The sequence below is a fragment of the Rhamphochromis longiceps genome, linkage group LG20, assembly GCF_057381845.1.
Source record: "Rhamphochromis longiceps isolate RC_006_pf linkage group LG20, R_longiceps_female_GT1.1, whole genome shotgun sequence".
In the NCBI taxonomy this organism is placed as follows: domain Eukaryota; kingdom Metazoa; phylum Chordata; class Actinopteri; order Cichliformes; family Cichlidae; genus Rhamphochromis; species Rhamphochromis longiceps.
Genome location: NC_140576.1, coordinates 27,787,100 through 27,805,554, shown reverse-complemented (window position 1 = coordinate 27,805,554; position 18,455 = coordinate 27,787,100). Strand labels below are relative to the sequence as shown.

Here is an 18,455-nt window from a genome sequence, read left to right as displayed (position 1 = left end):
ACATTAAAAGGAGCCCTTAGTGCATAGGTGTCAAACTCTGGCCCGCGGGCCAAATTTGGCCCGCAGCGTAATTACATTTGGCCCGCGAAGCCATACCAAATTACTATTAGAGCTGGCCTGCTGGTATTATACAGCTAATATATATATTGTTTAGTATTAAGCTTTGCTGTTCCATATTCAGTTTTTCAGCTAAACTTGTTTGAGTCCATAAAGACTCATTCTTATATCTGGAGGAAGATTTTTTTCTTCAATAAATATTAACGTTAGCCCGCGACTTTGTTCCATTTTGAATTTTGGCCCACTGTGTATTTGAGTTTGACACCCCTGCCTTAGTGCATAAATGTTTTTTTAAATGCAGCTGAATAATTAGGGTTACAATTTTATCTAATACTGGCTTTTATCACACTTGTTCATAGTTTATTAAAGCTGCACTTAGTTGCCACTAATTGTGCTCATGAAAAAAAGGAAATATATATTTGTACAGTACTGTGCACAACCCCTCACTGAGCCACCCCTCACTTCTTTATATTTTGCTAGGAAACTGGAAATTTGGGGCTGAGATTTATTGAAACGTACAAAAATTCCTGGAAAATAGTGTAGGTGAAAATAACTCTAAAAAGCTTGGAATGTCCACCTTCAATCACCAACACAGCCTGAACTCTGTTAGGAAAGCTTTCTTTTAATTTCTCAAAGAAGTCAAGCCAAGCCAGTTTATTTATACTGTGCACTGAAACACAACAGACACTGAACAAAGTGCTGTCACAACACTGGTTCATTCCTTGATATAGGTGGTTTTTTGTTGTTTTGTTTGTTTGTTTTCCATTAGTAGGTCAGTGTTAAGTGGTTTAACAAACAAATAACATTCTTCTGAAAATGTTAAGGTACAAGAACTGGACTGAAAATCATTTAAAAGACTTTAAGAGAACTATTGCTCAAGACTGCTTTAAAAAATTACCAGAAAGTCTGGTTTCTTGGAAGCAAAATATAAGGACATAGGAGTGGCTCAAGACACAGCACTGTAAAGTTATTTAGATTTGGAGAGAGATTATGAAGCAAAACTAAAATTTAAAAACTGACTAAAAAGATTCATCTCCACTCCCACCTACACGTGGCCTGTAAAAGGCCCTGTAAGCTTAAAATAAAAGTACATGCTGTTTATTGTGAATAGAAAAAACGGATCACGTGCATTCTGGGGCTTGAAGTCCAAGTGCAGCCGCGAAGCTGAAAGAGATTCCACTGAAGAAATACAAGTCCCATGATGCCTCAGCTGTGACTGCGCTCTTAACACCTGATTGTCAACAGGGCAGAAATGTCTGTGGTTAGCGTGGAAGACAGGCGCTCAACGATGGACAGCGAAGCGAAAACTTCCTCTGTATCGAACAGGTATAGAGTTTGTAGATTGCTTCGGAAACCTTTGGTATTATAGTACATTATTATGACGTTACTGGATGCATTTTTTTTTTCATCTTATCCTGGCAGTTGGGTTAAGCATCTTTACGGAAACACGACCTGTTACACTGTACGTCCCAGTGGTACAGTAATTAATATATAATACGCCTGATAAATGTAACAGCAGTCTAGAAGTTACAGTATAATTATTAGTTTATTATAAATATAATAAACCCGAGGCCTGCTTTTTGAGTCTCTCTTTTTGTCCACTCTCTCTCCCTCTCTTTGGCTTTACGATCTGTCATCTTATTTTACACGAGGTTGCCTCGTAGCTTTACTTCATTGTAATCTTCGGAAGCGAAGAAATCACATCAAACACGTCTTTACCAAGCAGTCACTGTTAACTGAAACATGCTCACCTATTTTAACGTGTAATGGGAATCGCTAGAGAGAATTGGAGAGCTAGCTTAAAGCAGAGAAAGTGGACTAAGAGAGCTTTCTTTTAGCAGAGGTGGAAAGCACGCGCCTTGGTGTTTTCTGGAGGTACTGCGGCGTGAGTAAAGCGGGTATTTCTGGCAAATGTCATCTTCCTATGGGATATATAAGGTAACGGAACAGAATAACATTTGGGTTAGGTGACTAAGACTCAAGCTGAAGCACTTGGTCCAGTTGTTTGTCAGCTGCTGGTCTGCCTTAGATGTTCAATACCTCGTTATTCCACAAGAGGGCGGTATTGTATTGGTGTGTCCGGAACAGAGAAGTTCCTGCTCTTCTAGACGTCAACCTTAGTGGCTCGCAGGCTTTAAAGTTATACTCACATTATTAAATGTATGACCGCTGATATTAATATAGTTGTATGACAGAACTCAGTTGGTCACTAAACTATAACCTAACACAGAGGCACCATAAACTGTTAATTGAGGCAGTACCGGGCCAGTCGAGAGCTCTGCAAGGCAAAGGTTCTATGCACTGCAACCTCCCTTTATCACTGAATATATTTGACTTTTTTTTTAAATTAGTAAGTAAAGTCAGCATTACATGCTGTTACTAATACGTTTAGCTTATATTATAGTGTGTTTACAGTATTAGTTTTAGGTTAAGTGTTATTGCAGCCGAGACTTTGTAAGCCTCCTGTGCATCACTGTCGCCATAGCGAGATGGCTGAATGTTTGGCATAGAAACCAGTTCAGGCTTCTTGTTTCGATGTGGCTTTCTTGCTCTGCAGCTGTCCTCTCGATGAAGATTAAAGCGACAGTGACACTACCAAACCATTACAGTTCAGATTAGAGGAGAACACTCAATTCTCTTTCCCCTGTTGGTCCCCTGTATAATATAAAAAAGTGAATAAAGAGAAATGAAGTCTGGTCAGAATCCATGTTCCAAAATATTTGGAAAAGCTTTCATGTTGCTTTGTATTATAGCTAGTAGCTTCTCTAAGCTGCTTGATTGTTTTTCTGTGCACTGAAAAGCAATTAGTCCATCTCCTCTGAACTCTGAGCATAATGATTTGTTTGCCTGTACAAGTTGTGGCTAGGGAGGAGTGGAATGGCGTGCATGTGTGTGTGTGTCTGTGTGCGTTTCCCAGGGCTGTTCCCCAGACCGTCAGCTGATAGAGCAGCAGTGGTAGTGTTGGGTTTCATCATGCTGTTTATTCCCCAGTCTTCACTGTGAGTGAAAACAGGGAGGGGACTTTGCTCTTCAGCGTGTGTGTGTGTGTTTGCTGTGGTGCTGACATCTCTAGACTCGGTATAAGGCACACAGAGGCACTGTATGTCCCCACAGGGTAAAAGCACATCAGCTCCCCTCTACCCTTCCCCTCTGTCATCCCCGCACCCCCTTCAATTTCTCTTCACCTCCCCAACACAGCCTGAGGCGTCTCTGTTGTGAATTCAGCCAACTGCATCAACATCAGAGGAGAATAATGGCTGGCTGTGTGACTGCGCTGCACTCTTGTTATTTATTTCTTTGTTTTGTCTTGTTTTGGGTTGTTTTTTCCACCCTCTAGTTTGTTTCTTCTCTTGTCACTCTCTTCTGGTTCCTCTTTCACCTCCGGCCACATACTGCGACACTGACTGCCAAAGACAGATGACCCAAGCTTGGCATGTGTCTGTGTGTGTTTATATATGTGGGTGTGTGCGTGTGTGTACCAGGAGTGGTGTGGTCTGGTTCTAACCCGGTGCTATTAATACACCCTAATGAACATAATCTGGAGGGCAGGTTATCCTCTTATGTTTGTTGGCTGGGCGTCTAATGGGAGGAGCAGCGAGTTAGTGAAAGAGGAGGGAAATGCTGTGCTGTAGTTTCACACTGAGTGCGCCTCCTCTACCAAGCTGCAGTGCCTTCTCTCTCGCTCTGTTGAGAGAATGGAAGAAATAGAAAGCTAAGCAAATGTTTAAAGTTTCGTTTCTCATCCAAGCCGATTCCCATGTATATTAACCACCTTCTGTCGCCACCTCTCTGGATGTGATGCTCCAGAGAGGAGCGCTGTTAAGTGTGTGTTTGAGTGCATATGAATATGTACACTGAGTATACCGGCTGACAATAGTATAGGATTAAAACACAACTTTTGGAGTACAAACACTGGAAGCTTCCCAGTTATGAACACTCTACCAGCTTACTCAGGAGCTAGAATATCTGGCTGTTGGACGCTAAGATCTGATGGCAGGTAAGTGCATTTTATTTCCTTTAATGTACTCCTTAGGTGACCTGGGCAACTTTATTCCTGTCTGTAGTTTAAATGTCCTTAAAATGTGTACAGCTAATGCTTTTAAAAGTCTGGATAAACAGGAAAGACAACTCCAAGTTGAAGCTCACTTGTTTATACCCTCTAGGTTTTTGTCTACATACTTTAGGAAATGTGGCACCTTCTAAGTGCAAACGTGATGTGAGGAACCGTAAAGTTTTTTTTAAACTGAGAATTTTACACTGACATTACAGTAGTGTTACGTACTTGTACATACTCGTTTTTTATGAAATCTTGTTGGACAAATGAACAAGCTGATGTGAAACAGTAGTCACTTTATGCAGCTAGGTTGTGTTAATTTACTCTTTGTGTGAGCCATTGTGGAGAAAGTAAAGAAAAACATGTCGCTTTACTGACATTAGATGTGACGTTGCGTCTTGATTTGCTGCTAATATTATCCTTCAATCTGCTGCCCATAAGGCTTAGATGTCTGCTTCATAAGGGCCTTCTCAGGTACCCCACACTATAACTTCTTATCACAAAGGTGCATTCATGTAATGTTTTGAAGCACTGGGTACTGTAAGTGTAACCACAGAACAAGGACATGATTCAGCACAGTCAGCTAAGCTAATCTTTTATTGCACACTAGTTGGGTTTTAACTGATAACCATACTTCAGTGAGCTATGTCCTGCGCACGCTCTCAGCAGTCTCCCACTCTGCTCCCTGGCTCCCTCTAACCAGGTGACCCTGGTGAGATAAGATAAATCTTTGTTCTCTCTTGTTTGCTCCTCTTCTGAGCTCCTGGCAGTCCACCTGGGCAGGTATATGACCTATATAACTGTGTGGAGCCTGACAGTTGACTGGAAAACAGAGGAAGATCTAAGACTTGTTTATTACAAACGCCGCTATAGTTATGGCCGCTGGCTTTTTACAGTCTTCACTGGGTGAAGTGTGGATGGCTCGGATAATGCAGTAAGTGTTCCAACTGTTGCTCAGTTAGGCATACCGCACACAGATGTTACGTTGTATTTGTTAAACAATGAACGCAGCAGTTGTTTTCATGATGATTGTGGGCGGCAATCGTTGAGCGACTTTAGATTGCTTCGCTAATCGAGTGGCATTTTCCTAAAAAAGCAATATTTTGTTTATCAAACGTCAGCGGCACAGCAGGTTCTTGAGACGCTGACAAAATAGAGTTATGTAAGAGAAGTGAGGCTGTTGTTTTAGAGGAAGTAATAGAGAGGTTGCTCACCAATCTGCTCGACCAGTTCTTTGTACCAAGTTTTTTCTCTGCTCTGAATTCCAGTTACTCACAACTGCCGAATGATTTGTAAAGGCACAACATTAAACTTAGTCATTATAGGTTAAGTAACTTACAATAGTGAAAGAGTAGCCCATATGTGCAGCTGTTTGCAGTTTAGACACAAAACTCTTGCAACGGGTATTACATAAATTTCTTTCTTAATTTCTTCTATCTTACAGAACAGATGAGAGACCATCAGGTGTAGTTTGAATAAGTCAATGCAAATTCACTCCATGCCTCGCTCGCCTAAGCACCTTGTACCTGTTTTGAATTGGCTTGTTGTCATTTGTTTATGAGGGCCTTTTTGCAGCAATCTTTTCGCTCGTAAAACTGATCACAGGACTATTCGATTAGTTGAATCAACATTTCTCCACTTCTAACATGTTCTGTAGGTGTTTTTAGGTACTGTAACCACCTGCTTTTCTAGCATGCTGTCTTTCCAGTGGCGGATACCTGATCCTTTCAATTGGTAAAATACAATGGACTATGAAAACACAATCCATCACTTTGACTCTATAATTCTCTTATGGTTATGGGGAGCTTTAGATGTAATATATTATACCATCTGTACATTAGTACCTGCAGCAGTTACACTGGACAAGACTGGACAAAGTTGACAGGTTGAAAAATTAACCAGTGACAGGAGGGAAAATGCTACACTGCTGTTTTGTTGGTAACTAACTGGGCCGCCTTTCTTTAGTCAATCTGTTCATCCATTGCATGGTTACATGCCACAAACAATGTCTGTCTCTGTGTGTCTAATGTGTCACCGGGCATTAGATACAAGGGGACAACAAGGCTATACCAAATAAGAGATTGCTATTTCAGTGGGACTGATCCTGTATATTACATTGGTATGTTATTGCCTTGATTCTGTTGTTTTACCTCGTTACCTTTCCATGAACGCTCACCGATGTTAGAAGTTGAAATCATGACACAGCACATTCGGGTTCAGTGTGTCTTACTATATACAGGTGGAGAAGATGTGATGATGGAGAATGTTGGCGTTATACTGCTACGCAAAAGGTTTTATGAAACCCAGAAAAATGCAGTGACAAGAAGGAAAGTTGCTTCCTGTGTACCAGAGAGTAATGTCATGTTTCTCATCTGCAGTGGAGGTGGCGAGGGATCACTCGACCGTCTCCTCCCCTCGGTAAGCACAGGCCTCTCGCCCAGGAAAAGGTCAACCAGCCAGTGTAAGTCAGAGCCTCCTCTGCTACGCACCTCCAAACGAACAATCTACACTGCTGGTCGCCCACCCTGGTACAACGAGCATGGAACACAGTCCAAAGAGGCATTTGTCATTGGTAAGAAGAATGACTTTCTGTGTTTGACATTTAGACATCATAAAGATCTATGACCTGTCAGAGCCCCAGCTTAGATTAAGTGGTGAGTTTTCATCTAAAGTATTATAAATATGTTCGGATTGTACCTTTAAATTTAGGAAACTAATGAATAATTGTTTATAAACTAACCTTATACTTTGTATAAGTGAAAATTTTTAATGTTTAGAAAACTCAGGGAATGCACACATTAGCATAATTTCTTCCCATATAGTTGTGGCACAAAGTTGTCATTACCTTATTTAAGGTAAGGTAAGGCATTTTCTTGGCGTATTTGACCATTTTATGAAGAAGAAAGCTTGAGAAACCTAAGCCCAGTTAGAGATGCATTGGTTAAAATTAGTTGTTTTTCACAAACTGGAGAGTTTCCTCTTTGGCAGAGTGTTTTTAAATACAGGAAAGCCCTGCTATACTAGTGATAAAGGGCATTAACTCACAATTTCTCACTGGATGGAGCAAAGCAGATCCATCCAAGTATGTTAAAGATGGGTGTGCCCTGCTATCAGGAAGTGCTGAACTAATGTGTGAGAGACTTTGTGAAAAATAGGAATAAAGAGAACGTTTATGTTGAAGAATGTTATTGGCTCTGTTTCTGCATGCCTTTTTAAAATAGCCTAAAGCAACCTCACAATGCACTCAAACAAGTCTTGCCAAACTAGTCAAACTACTGATAGCATGTTTGCACCAAGTGAAGGTACACTTACCAAACACTTTATTAGGGCCACCTTGCTGGTACCAGGTTGGATCTCCTTTGGCCTTCAGAACAGCCTTAATTCATGACATAGATTGAAAAAAGTACTGGAAACAAGACTGATTCTTATATAGCGCTATTTTACCTCAGCACTCAAAGCGCTTGTTTTTTTTATTGACATGACAGCATCACACAGTTACTGCAGATTTGTTGGCTGCACATCTCAAAGGTGTTTTCTCACTTGCATTGATCTGTGACTGTGGAGGCCATTTGAGTAACTCCTTGTCATGCTTAAGGATCCACTTTGAGATGAGTTGAGATTTGTAACACGGCACATTTTCCTGCTGGAAAATGTGACCACATGAACATGGTCAGTAACAATACTTGGACTGTGGCATTTAAACATTGCTCAAGTCGCTACTAAGGAGTCCAAAGTTTGTCAAGAAAATATCCGCCACATCATTACACCACCCTGAAGGCAGGGTGGTTAGATTAGATTAGCCTCTATTGTCCTCTGGGGACAAATTTACCTTGGACAAGCGAGGGAAACACATCATGTAAAATAACACACATATGCAAACACTCACAGAGAAAATGTAACTCCAACTCACAGTTTTGTACCTTTTTCCTGAAGACATCAACTCATAATCATTATAAAGGATGTCATTTTTGTCCGTAGTAATTTTAACTATCTTTGAATCAGATTTTGAATTTGGGATCTGAGCTTGACAGAAAGGTTTTCAAACCATGTAGTGATACCATAACAGATAATAGATTCAACAGTTCCCCTAACATCACGCATTTATTCACTCCAAGGTAGCCTTAAGCTCTGAAAACCTCTGACTCTGCCATCTGAACGTCACAGCAGACGTTTTTCCAATTTCCTTTTTTCCAGTTTTGTTGACCCCTGGAAACTGTAGCATCAGATTTTCTATTTTTGGGTCATCCTCTGTAAAATCTAGAGATGGTTGTGTGGGAAAATCCCAGTAGATAAGCAGTTTGTGAAATAATTACAGTAAAACCATACCTATTAGTCATTTCAACTTTCTTCCCAATTCTGATGAACTTTTTAAACGTCTGCAGATCATCTTGACCATGTCAACTTGCCTAAATTCTTTTGTTTTTGTAATTTAACTGGAAGGAAGTTATTACTCAATGGCTGTTTGTCAATTTTTAATTTCAGGCCTGTGTGGTGGCAGCGCTTCAGGAAAGACAACTGTAGCAAGGAAAATCATAGAAGCTTTAGATGTACCCTGGGTTGTACTACTCTCAATGGACTCTTTTTACAAGGTATTTCTGTGGTGTCTACAAAACCGTATATGTCCTTTTGCATGCAGTGATACATTTGTCACTGTATCTGTGAAGTTGTTAAAAGTTATCTGAATTTTTAAATGTTGCTGCATGTCTAAATAAGTGTTTAGAGTTATAAATAAGACATGTGATAGGTCCAAGAAACTCTGTTCTTATCACTTTTGTCTTGAATGGCTGTTAACCACCCAGGGGCCTAAAGGAAGGCTAAAGAAAAGCGAGCCTGAGTGCAGGAAACAGGGTGAAAGAGAAAAGGAAACATTTCCTTTGGATCCCAGAGGGAAAATGAGAAAAAGAGGTTTTGATTAGAGAGAGAGAAGAAACAGAGTAGATAAAATATAAGGAGGCAGTGCTGAAAACAAGGATGAAAACACAGTGATGGGTGTTAGGGGGAGAGAAAAAGAGATGTAGTGAACAGTGTAGCAAGAGCCATCATTCTTGCCCCCTCTACACCTCCACCCACTCTCTAGTTGTGTAATCCTGTCAAAATCTGACAGCGGCAGATCAGACTGTGCAGAGTTGGAGGGATTTACCAGTGACCAGTGCCGCTGTAGCCCTCAGCAAGTGGTGGTCTGCTCACCACATTTTACAAAAGATTGCCATTTATTTTCAGTTAATCTATGCATTTTTATATTTTGCTTTTTTTCCAGTATAACATTGGTTTATTACATAAATATGTTACCAGTTCATTTGAGAAGGGAGTGTTGCTGTTCATTAACTGCCAAATACCAGGACTGGGTTTTTAATGTTCAACCACCCAAAGGACAGATACGTGCGTGCACATACCACCTCGTACGGACGTCACTGTGGCACATGATGTCCTCCTAAATTTAGGTCCCCAAACTTCTCTGCTCTCGATCAGCGATCTGTGCCAAAATGTTTTTGCGTTATTATTTGTGAATGCATCATTTGTTGTACTGCAAAACACGTGTGTAATGTTAGTTGACTAAGAGATTTTTCTTTTGATATGCAAATATTATTATGTGTTCATGCCATTTTCTCAGGAAATCTTGTAGCATTGAAAAGCAGCATGCAGTGGTGACATACTCTAACTTCAGTATCATGGCAATCCTCAGGTCCTGTCCCCAGAGCAGCAGGCAATGGCTGCCAGTAACGACTATAACTTTGACCACCCAGATGCCTTTGACTTTGATTTGCTGACACACACCTTGCGCAAACTCAAACAGGGCAAGAGCGTGAAAATCCCTGTGTATGACTTTACAACTCACGGGAGACAAAAGGACTGGGTAAGGATGAATGCACAGACCCAAACATTTGGCTTTGTATTTTTAAGTTATTAAGTAGCGTGTCATTTTTGCATATAATCCCTCCTTTTTGTTTACCGAAGAAGGTTTTAATCCTCTTTTCTATAGATTTAGCTGCATTGTAAAGCTGTACATCTCCAGATGGTCTCCGACAGATCGCTATTGTGATATCTGTCTACTTCTCTTTATCCTATCACACACAGACATTCACACATTAGTGAGGCAAGTCAGTTTGAGAGCTTACAACGATTGTTGGAATACATGCACACTTAATGTGTAGTGCTTTAATGCCCTCGTTCTCATTTTTGGTATGTAAATTGTATTGTGTTATTACATGTACATGTCTCTGCCCCAGAAAACAGTTTATGGAGCCAGTGTTATCATCTTTGAGGGAATCATGGCCTTTGCAGATAAAGAACTGTTGCAGGTAAGAGAAGGTCATTAGCCCTGAACAAACCAATACAAGGTCCTACTGTCAGCTTTGTTGTCAAAAATATGTATTACCTAATAAAAAAAAACACTCTTAGAAAACACATACAAGTGGTGTAAGAGGTCTTTATTAAACAAGAGGTAGCTGTTTATTTTTCCCATGTTGTGTACATAGACAAGATTTGCAGGTTTTTAAAATAGATTCAGCATATGCATGATAGCCCAAGATAAGTAAATAGATTGAAAAGCCTGATATGTTTGTATGCACTGTGTGTCAGCGAATATGTGCAGAGAAGTGAATATTGATTTAAAGATAAGAAAAAAATATCTGCAGTACATAGTTTGTCCACTTGAGGGCGCTGACAGGTTTGTTTTTCAACTGTTAAGTGTCATCGATTTAAAAGACGTAATGGTTCTGAATAACTGCAGTATCAACTGCAACACAGTAAAGTTAATGAGTTTTTTCCTTTAAAGGTCTGTTAAAATCAGAAGTCATTGTAAGCAAAAGAGAAGCAAACATTTTCATTAGTTATCTAATATTCATTCATTTTTCATCTATACTTACATTGACGTTGCAGGAAATATTTTTTGCTTTCAGATCTTTCATTCATTCATTCAATTTTTTTCTAGAATTTCTTGCAGGCTTTCACAATAACCCTTTAAAAATACAAATTTGAATACAGTTTGGTATTTTAAGCTCGCTATTTTCATGTCATCTGTTTGTGAATGTGTCTTATATTACTTTGTGTTGATCTAATCAACTTGTTTTTCCAGTTGCTGGACATGAAGATCTTTGTGGACACAGACTCTGACATCCGCCTGGTGCGCCGATTGAGGAGGGACATTACAGAAAGGGGCCGAGATATCGAGGGGGTCATCAAGCAGTATAACAAGTTTGTTAAGCCAGCTTTTGAACAATACATTGAGCCTACCATGCGACTGGCTGATATCGTGGTGCCACGTGGTGAGTATATACCAACATACTTTCATGTACATGTTCAGTATAGCAGCAACAATCCTAAAAAGATTTAAAATTAAAGCCTCATTTTTATGCTTTCTTTTTTTTCCGGTCAGGAGGTGGCAACATGGTGGCAATCGACTTGATCGTACAGCATGTTCACAGTCAGTTGGAGGAGGTAAGTGAGGTCATGCTTACAGACATAAATATAAATACACACGCAGAAAATCTGTCATGCCACTTAAATAGTTAATTTGGGGGGAGAATTATAACCTTTCATTTGTCCTTTTTCTTGATGGCCTCCGGGTCAGTACATCTAGTTATGTTATTGCATTCATAAGAGGGTGTATGTGCAGGCTCCCCTTCAGTATGTGCCTGTAATTTCAAGGCAGATCACCCCCTCTAGTGGAAAGAAACTTTACTGAGGCTGAATGTCTGTAAGTGCTTTGGGGAAAGGTTTAATCATTAACACTCAATGGAAAAAACTGTTCTAAACTGGTTTTGGTTTTGCTAACTTTCCTAGTAACAGTAACAAACTGTAGTTATTTGGTTCAGAGAACATAAATTTTAAATTGCTTTGTTTTTTTATCTTCTACTTTTTTCTTCTCTTATGTGTTTATTTGAACACTCAAAAAACTTGACAAGATTTTAAAAAGTGTTTAATTATTAGTCATTTTCTGAATTTACTGCCAAAGCACTTAAAGCAAGAAGGCTAAATGATGTTTTCTGAAATGTGCTCTATGAAAACAGAGCTTCTGTTTCTGTTTTCTTATCATTTCATACTTGAGAAGAAGAATGAATATGAATATAGCCCTTTAAATATGGCATATATGTGTGGTTTAGTGATTTACACAAACAAACAATCCCTGGTTAGACCCTTGGAGGAGACTCAAATCCCTTTGGGGAAGGACATCCGGCTAATGCAGAGCTCCCCACTGTGGTGACCCCTTGTGAATAAGGGAGCAGCTGAAAGTAGCTTCCTCAAATAAAGAAAATATGTCAGGTGGAGCTTGCTGACAGAAATAGGTTTCAGTGTTTTAACCATATTAACCTCTTGCTGTGGTTATTTGTCCTGCATTAATTCAAACCAAACTAATCTCCAGGCATTTAGTTTAGGAATAAATGTAATCACAGTGGAAACATTACATCCTAATACATAATTATGCAGCATTAGTCACACAGCCTTATAAGACACCCTATCTTCATACTTGTCATACACAATGTCGATTGATGGCCTGTTAGACGCACTTTGGGATTAGCTGTGCAACATGCACTAATCACTAGTCACCAAAGGCACGCTCTTGGCTGTCGGAGCACTTTGCCCTACTGTGCAGTTTGCTTTGTTCCCTCACAACATACACACACTGAAACACATATGCTGCTGATGGACTGCTCTCTCACTCTCTCCCCCTCATCACCAAATCCCTCCATTGCTTGCAGCGGGAACTCAGCGTCAGGTAGAGTGGCCTTTATCCTTTATATCGTTCTCTCCTCAACATCTGCCCAGTTCCCCTGCTGCACCAGCTTTTTTACTGGGAGAGCGAGAATAAATGTCAAATCAGAAGAGAGCAAAACCAACCTCTACCTTCCACCGACGTGCTGGCTGCCATGACACGTCACCAGGCGGCATTCTTGTATCTTGTAGCTAACCAAATATGGCTAATTAGTGCTCTGTCAGTGGGGACATAATACACGGTTAAGACTCGGTCCACACCACCTCAGAATAAGAAGAAGTGGATCAAAATGTGCGAAAACTGCTGTCAACATTTAAAAGCTGCACTCTGATAAGAAGTTTGAAAGTGGTGTAGTGCAGCCAGCATTCAGTGTAAAGGTGTTGGTTTTCCTTCTCTCTACCTTTTAAAGAAATGACAACTCACACTCTTCCTGCCTTCTGTGTCTAAAAATACACCAATGAGTCAAGTCACTGACCCCTCCTTTCAGCAGCAGCAAGAATAAGAGAGAGAGTGACTACAACTGAAAACGAGAGAGAGAGGAAGCTCTTGCTACAGCTATTGTTGACTATCGCATACCTCAGCCACAGAAAAAGTTTCCAATACCCTACTACAAAGCGCTGAGTTTTTCCATTGAATGTCGGCCACAGTATCTGAGACAGAGAGAGAGAGGAAGTGAGCTTGGTGTCTGTCTTTAGACACAGGATGTGCTGGGGCCTGTGAGCTGAAATACCAACTTCTACTGTTCTACACAGTGTAAGAGTGACAGCCACACGATAGTTTGTGCACCTCCCACGCATACACGCAAGGGATGCATGGGTACAGATATCAAAATCGGAGCTAACACTTGGTTGGTTTCTTTTTCTCATTGCATTATTATTATTATTATTATTATTATTATTATTATTATTATTATTACTATTAAATTTTGATGTCATTTAGTTCAAGGACTTTTGACATTTGCAATTCTGGCTGTCACACTTTTCACTGTTCTCGATAATCTTTTCATCCACCTGATTTTATGTCTTTTCTCATTTTTCTTCCTCTTATCTGTTGTTGTTTTTTTTTTGGTTTGTTTTTTTGTTTATCTGTGTCCCTCCCCATAGAGGAAACTTCGCTGGGATATGTGAGCAGACATGCTATGATTTCTCTTTTCTTTGCATCTGGCTAATGTGTATCTCAGTGGCATTGCAGTCAGTCTAGTGTGAACAACACTGCATCACTGAGAATTTGTAAAAGCGTGTCTATTCCCCTCAAGTCCAAGGTAGAGCGAGGCTAACAAGGCATTCAGAACTAATATTTATTCATGCAAACATGGGGAAATATTAGAAGTGCAGCCCTACCATGGGAAACTAATTATGCATGTGTTTATATTGCACATTTAAATCTTTTATTTGTATCTGTATAATTATAATTTTCAAATTAATCTATTTTTCCATTATCACGGTCTCTGTGGTGTTGTTATTTTCCACTGAAATACTCAAAACTGGCCCTGTGTGCGCTGCAATTTTGTGTGTGTGTTTCTTCCCAAGCACTCCCATTACTGTGGGTACACTGCCATTATCAACTTTACTCTAACTGCTATTGAAAAATTATTTGTGTGGGGTTTTTTTGTGTTATTTATTTATCTGTTTTTGCATGCACACACAGGTCTGTGTGTGTGTTAAAGTGTGTATGTGCACGTGTGTGTGTGTGTATGACCTTGCACATACTGTACACATGCGTGCAGAGCAGTCTTAATTGCACTGGCTTTCACGTGTTGCACTCATGCGTCTGTCCATCTTTTCTCTTTTCCGCTGCTCTCGGCGTGTACCACCCCCGCGCTACTATTTGTTGCCGTGGTTACAGGGCAGCCCTGGCTTCTGCACACCAGGCCCAACCCCTCCCCCAGACCCTCAGCGTTCTGGAGAGCACACCTCAAGTCAGGGGCATGCACACCATCATCAGGTAAAAGCTAAGAAAGCACATTGTTGTTCCGTTAATAACTGCATTTGTTTTCATGGAAACCTGGACGGTGGAAAGCTGCCGAATAAACCTTCGATCCTTCTTTTCTCGACCATCACATCTAGAAACAAGGAGACCAGTCGCGATGAGTTCATCTTTTACTCTAAGAGGTTGATGCGGCTGCTGATTGAGCGAGCCCTCTCCTTCCTCCCCTCACAGGTCCCAAACACAAACACAAAACGGTTCAATTCAAGTATTGTATTACACTCTTTCTTAATTAAGTTACGTTCTTTATACCAAGGAGGGCATTTAAACAATTGGAAAACTACCACAGATAGAGAGAGGTGTAGGAGAAAGAAAGCATGAGATAACCACTCAATAGAAAGATGCTGACAAGTCACACACGGAGACCGTGCTACAGTGTGTGGCCCTGAAATGGGGAAAAATCTGAAAAGGCACTGATAAATGGAAAAAAGAATCTCCCCATCTGTCTTCAACAAAGAAAATCAGATAGACATAGTGTATTGGCCTGCCACATGAGTATGGAAACTTATCAAGTCACCACAGTGGAAAGTTTCCATATCTTTATCGCAACATTCAGTGTGCATTTCACAAATGCACGTGACCGACAATTCAGCATTCACTGTAGCTTGTCACAGTATATTTTCCTTACTGTGGTAGACTATAGCATCGTTCTAAAGCTCTTATGATTTTTAATATTACCTCAGGTCCACATAGTGCAGACCCCCCAGGGAGAGGATTACGAAGGCAAGACTTTCCACGGAAAGAGGGTGAGTGAACTCCATTTGCTTCCTGCTATATTCTCTGTGCGTTATTTTTAATTGAGAAAAAAAGAAAAACATTCTGAAGAGTTTTGTCTCGAAACTAAATTGATGCAATTAACCTCTGCTTAATTTTTGTACCCCTCTTTGTTTTGCTTTAGATCACAGGGGTGTCCATCCTGAGAGCCGGGGAGACCATGGAGCCGGCTCTGAGGGCCGTATGCAAAGACGTCCGCATCGGCAAGATCCTCATCCAGACCAACCAGGACACTGGAGAGCCAGAGGTAATAAACCACATTAATGCCACATGCTGTCAAAAACCTATAACCAAAAACAATTTTGGTTATATGAGTTTTTACATTTACACATTTTCACAGTAACCTCCTTTGGCCTAGTTTGCCATGAAGCAGTTGTTTGTAATATTAGAGGTTTTCTATATGTATATATATAGCTGTAGGTCATATGTGTCACATTTTAGCGTGAACCCACATCCTGTCTGTGCACAATTTTAGCTCCATTATCTTCGTCTACCGAAAGACATCAGTGAGGACCACGTGATTCTAATGGACTGCACTGTGTCCACTGGAGCTGCTGCCATGATGGCCGTGCGAGTCCTGCTGGTGGGTGCACCCAGTTGTTCACAACAATGCCAATGCCTCCTGTGCAAATGAATTGCACATGTAGATCATTTTTCACAGTTGTGTTTTCAATTTCAGGATCATGATGTTCAAGAGGACAAGATCCTGCTGGTTTCTTTGCTCATGGCTGAAATGGGAGTCCATTCTGTTGCTTACGCGTTCCCGCAGGTCAAAATCATCACCACGGCTGTCGACAAGAAAGTCAACGATCTCTTTCACATCATACCTGGAATAGGTGAGCAATGCTGAGGAAGCAGGAAGGACAGGACAGTTTTAAAGTCATTGAAATGTAAAAATAAGCATTGTAGCACTGTATTTATATTTTTTATCGATGTCGTTTATTGTTGTTTTTTAGGAAACTTTGGAGATCGGTATTTTGGAACAGACGCACCGCCTGACTGGAGTGATGAAGACATGGATGAGCCCAGTTACTAAATCAATTGCTGTCAGTTGACTTACTTTTTGAGAGTCAGGGCTGTGCTCCTGGACGATATGAAGACATACCATTTGCCCCCGTATGGCTGCTGTTGAAAAAAAAAGACTAAAGAGAAGAAAAATGTTGCTTATTTGTATCTGTTTGGTTTTTTTTAAATAATGTTATTTAAATTTGTGTTAAATATATTTTTATTTGTACAGAATGTAATAAGGTCAGAGCGTTTTAGCACTTAAATTGTGACAATCTCTATCGATTTCTGCAGAAATGTTCTGAAAAGATTTTTCTAGCCTTAAACTGTGGACGACACAACTGAATGTGAAATTGCATGTGACATAAAAGGAAAAGAAAGAAAAAAAGAAGTAAACTTTTTAAGGTTATTTTTTACCACGCACCTTCCTCACAACTTTCACAAAAGTAAAATCAGAACATGAACTCATGTTGCTCAACTTCCATCGCCATGAGCACTTTCTGAAGGACCATTCAATCGGAAAATGTGTAGGTGTATTTTTTTTTGTCTCTCTCTTTTTTTTTTAGCTCACTGGTTCACTCTTTTCCTTCTCTGTGGATGCTGACCTAACCAGTTGAAAAGGATGTTGAAAAGCATTTTTCATTATACGGCTTTAAGTGCGTACTTGTGGTGCGTATTTATGCAGAATGTCGCTCATTTGCATATTTTTTTACTATGGATAGTCCTGACCAGTCAGCGAGCAACTCGTACGTCTTTTTGTTGCAGTGAAAATGGGTCATCTTCATTTATGTGAAGTGTTTATTTTAGTCCCTCAGATCCCAATTTATCCCTCCATTATTTCATTTTTTTCAGCAGCCCATCAGATTGTTTGTTCAAAAACGGCTTTTGTGGACATATGAACTCAAAATATCCAAAGGTCACAAAGAGTCCTGATAGTGCCTCATCTTTAAACTGTCACGCTAAAAATGAATGAGATCTGTCAATGCCGTTGCCTGTTTAACATTTCCTTACTGTTTGCTGAAAATGATGCTTTAGTTTGCCAAACACGAGGCGCTTCGCTTCATCCTTGCGGGTATACGAGTCCGGGATATTTGAGGAAAGTTGTCTATAAACTTCTGATATTATAAACCGGGCCATAATTACCATTACACAGTGTTCAGTTTAACAACATTTTCTATTTTTTCACAGTTATTTGCTTTTTTCAGGAAAGGATTCATAAAACGACAAAGGAAAAAACAAAAACATTGCACTGAAACTGTAAATCTGTTCTGTCACATACGCAGCAAGTTCACCTTTAAATATTAATTGTGTGTTAATGTACATTAAATGTGCACGGGTATGAACCGATTGTGTTATGTAGCCTCATTGGGTTTTACTCATCTGCATGTTTTGATTTTAATTCTTTTTGGGACTTTGTTTGGTTTTGTTTTGCTTTTTTTAAATATTGAATAAAAGTGCAATACAACTTTTAAACTGCTCACAGTTTATTTATGCGAAATGTGAATTTCAGAATCTAGTATTCTGCCAGCTCCCACGACTTATCTGAAAATATTCTCCACTCTGGCTGATTAAAATACACCTGCAAAAAACATAAAGCAGGGTGAATATTTCTACCTTTATCAACACATTTCGAGAACGAGAGACACATTACCTACACTCAATGAACAGGAAGGATATTGTGGTTGTCCTCTTCTCATGGAAAGTAACCTTGATATCTTCCATCACTTTCCATAATTATCACTCTGACAGCTGTCAAGATGTCAGCCGCAGTAAAGTGTGATTGACGTGCATTTCATGAGGCTGATGGACAATTACAAATCAGCAGCCTCTTGGGCAGATATCAACACACATGAAGCATCGTGTTTT

The 18,455-nt window shown here is 40.0% G+C and overlaps 1 protein-coding gene across 6 annotated transcripts; it reads left to right on the top strand.

The window, feature by feature from the left end:
* Nucleotides 1-1,270: 1,270 nt before the first annotated feature.
* Nucleotides 1,271-18,049, top strand: uckl1b (uridine-cytidine kinase 1-like 1b). Of its 6 annotated transcripts, none has more exons than XM_085393254.1 (15): nt 1,271-1,383; nt 6,490-6,683; nt 8,594-8,700; nt 9,795-9,965; nt 10,339-10,410; nt 11,187-11,376; nt 11,487-11,548; nt 13,928-13,947; nt 14,670-14,768; nt 14,891-14,984; nt 15,494-15,556; nt 15,709-15,831; nt 16,060-16,167; nt 16,264-16,420; nt 16,541-18,049. In XM_085393254.1, exons 1-15 carry the CDS (start codon nt 1,310-1,312, stop codon nt 16,618-16,620), a joined length of 1,614 nt encoding a protein of 537 aa, XP_085249380.1. In that variant the 5' UTR covers nt 1,271-1,309; the 3' UTR covers nt 16,621-18,049. The 6 variants fall into 6 exon arrangements, with proteins under 6 accessions (XP_085249380.1, XP_085249381.1, XP_085249386.1 ...); XM_085393255.1 differs by lacking the exon at nt 13,928-13,947 and adding an exon at nt 12,811-12,827; XM_085393256.1 differs by lacking the exon at nt 1,271-1,383 and adding an exon at nt 1,443-4,054.
* The last annotated feature ends 406 nt before the right edge of the window (nt 18,050-18,455 follow it).

What these genes read in the sequence shown, in the direction of transcription:
- uckl1b (XM_085393254.1), top strand. Translation starts at nt 1,310, where the DNA reads ATGTCTGTGGTTAGCGTGGAAGACAGGCGCTCAACGATGGACAGCGAA. An exon ending in TGATATCGTGGTGCCACGTG is followed by an intron (nt 11,377 to 11,486) that starts GTGAGTATATAC and finishes TTTTCCGGTCAG; the next exon opens with GAGGTGGCAACATGGTGGCA. An exon ending in AGGAAACTTCGCTGGGATAT is followed by an intron (nt 13,948 to 14,669) that starts GTGAGCAGACAT and finishes CCGTGGTTACAG; the next exon opens with GGCAGCCCTGGCTTCTGCAC.